At 39.6% G+C, this 890-nt stretch overlaps 1 protein-coding gene across 1 annotated transcript in view; it reads right to left on the minus strand.

The window, feature by feature from the left end:
* Nucleotides 1-33, minus strand: part of Taf1 (TATA-box binding protein associated factor 1) — a gene marked incomplete at its 3' end in the record, with an annotated part of 98346 nt that extends 98313 nt beyond the window's left edge. The window contains exon 1 of the mRNA XM_023707121.1: nucleotides 29-33. Within this exon, the coding sequence (XP_023562889.1) occupies nucleotides 29-33 (5 nt within the window). The remainder of the gene's footprint in view (nucleotides 1-28) is intronic.
* Nucleotides 34-890: the final 857 nt, after the last annotated feature.

The raw sequence follows: 890 nt of genomic DNA on the forward strand, positions 1-890 counted from the left end.
ACAGGCTTGCTTTGAAGTCACTGTGTACCTCATCCTGTCCTCAAACTCAACAGGATCTTCCTCCCTCAGCCTTCAGAGTGCAACATGGTTCTTAACTCCTAAAATAGACATCGTATTACATAAACACATTATGTTTATCACATCTTTAAAATTAAGTCATTGGGCCGGCCAAATAGCTCAGCGGACTAAGGAGCCTGCTTAGGCAAAGTGCAGCAGCCAGGGTTCCATCCTTGGTGAGCCCTGCTGGCCCCACCCTCTGGGGCACACTGAGTGTGATTGAGACTGGCCTATAATCCCAGAGTTTGGGAGGCTGAAAACAGGAGGATCACTACAAGTCCAATCTATGTAGTGAGACCCTGTAGACCGTGTACTGAAGTACATAAAAAGTCATTATTCAATGTACAGTTAATATTTAATTTTCCAGGCCGGAGAGATGGCTCCGTGGAATAAGCGCTTCCCTGGCAAGCGCAATGGCCTGAGTTCAATCCCTGGTTCCGCAAAAAAAAATAATAATAATAATTTTCCCACGTTCATTAATTGGGGGCATTTTACATTTTATCCAATCAGTATACGTTCAAAATTAATGCATTGCACTTAATGTTATCTCTCTTTAGTCCAGAATTCAGCAGCTCTGTTTTTTGTATTATTTTGCATGCAATTGATGTTTTTAAAATAATCCAAGTAGATATTCTTGAAAACATTCCATTTTCTAAATATGTCTCTTTTTTTCTTTAAATGGGTTACCGTTAACTATTTCTTTATTTTATTTTTGGCCGCACCAGGGATTGAACTCAGGCCCTTGCACTTACCAGGGAAACGCTTATTCCACTGAGCCATCTCCCTGGCCAACTATTTCTTTATTTTTTATTATTTAAAAAAATTTATTGATA

This window comes from Octodon degus, unplaced genomic scaffold (genome assembly GCF_000260255.1).
Source record: "Octodon degus isolate 3935 unplaced genomic scaffold, OctDeg1.0 scaffold00280, whole genome shotgun sequence".
Taxonomy (NCBI): domain Eukaryota; kingdom Metazoa; phylum Chordata; class Mammalia; order Rodentia; family Octodontidae; genus Octodon; species Octodon degus.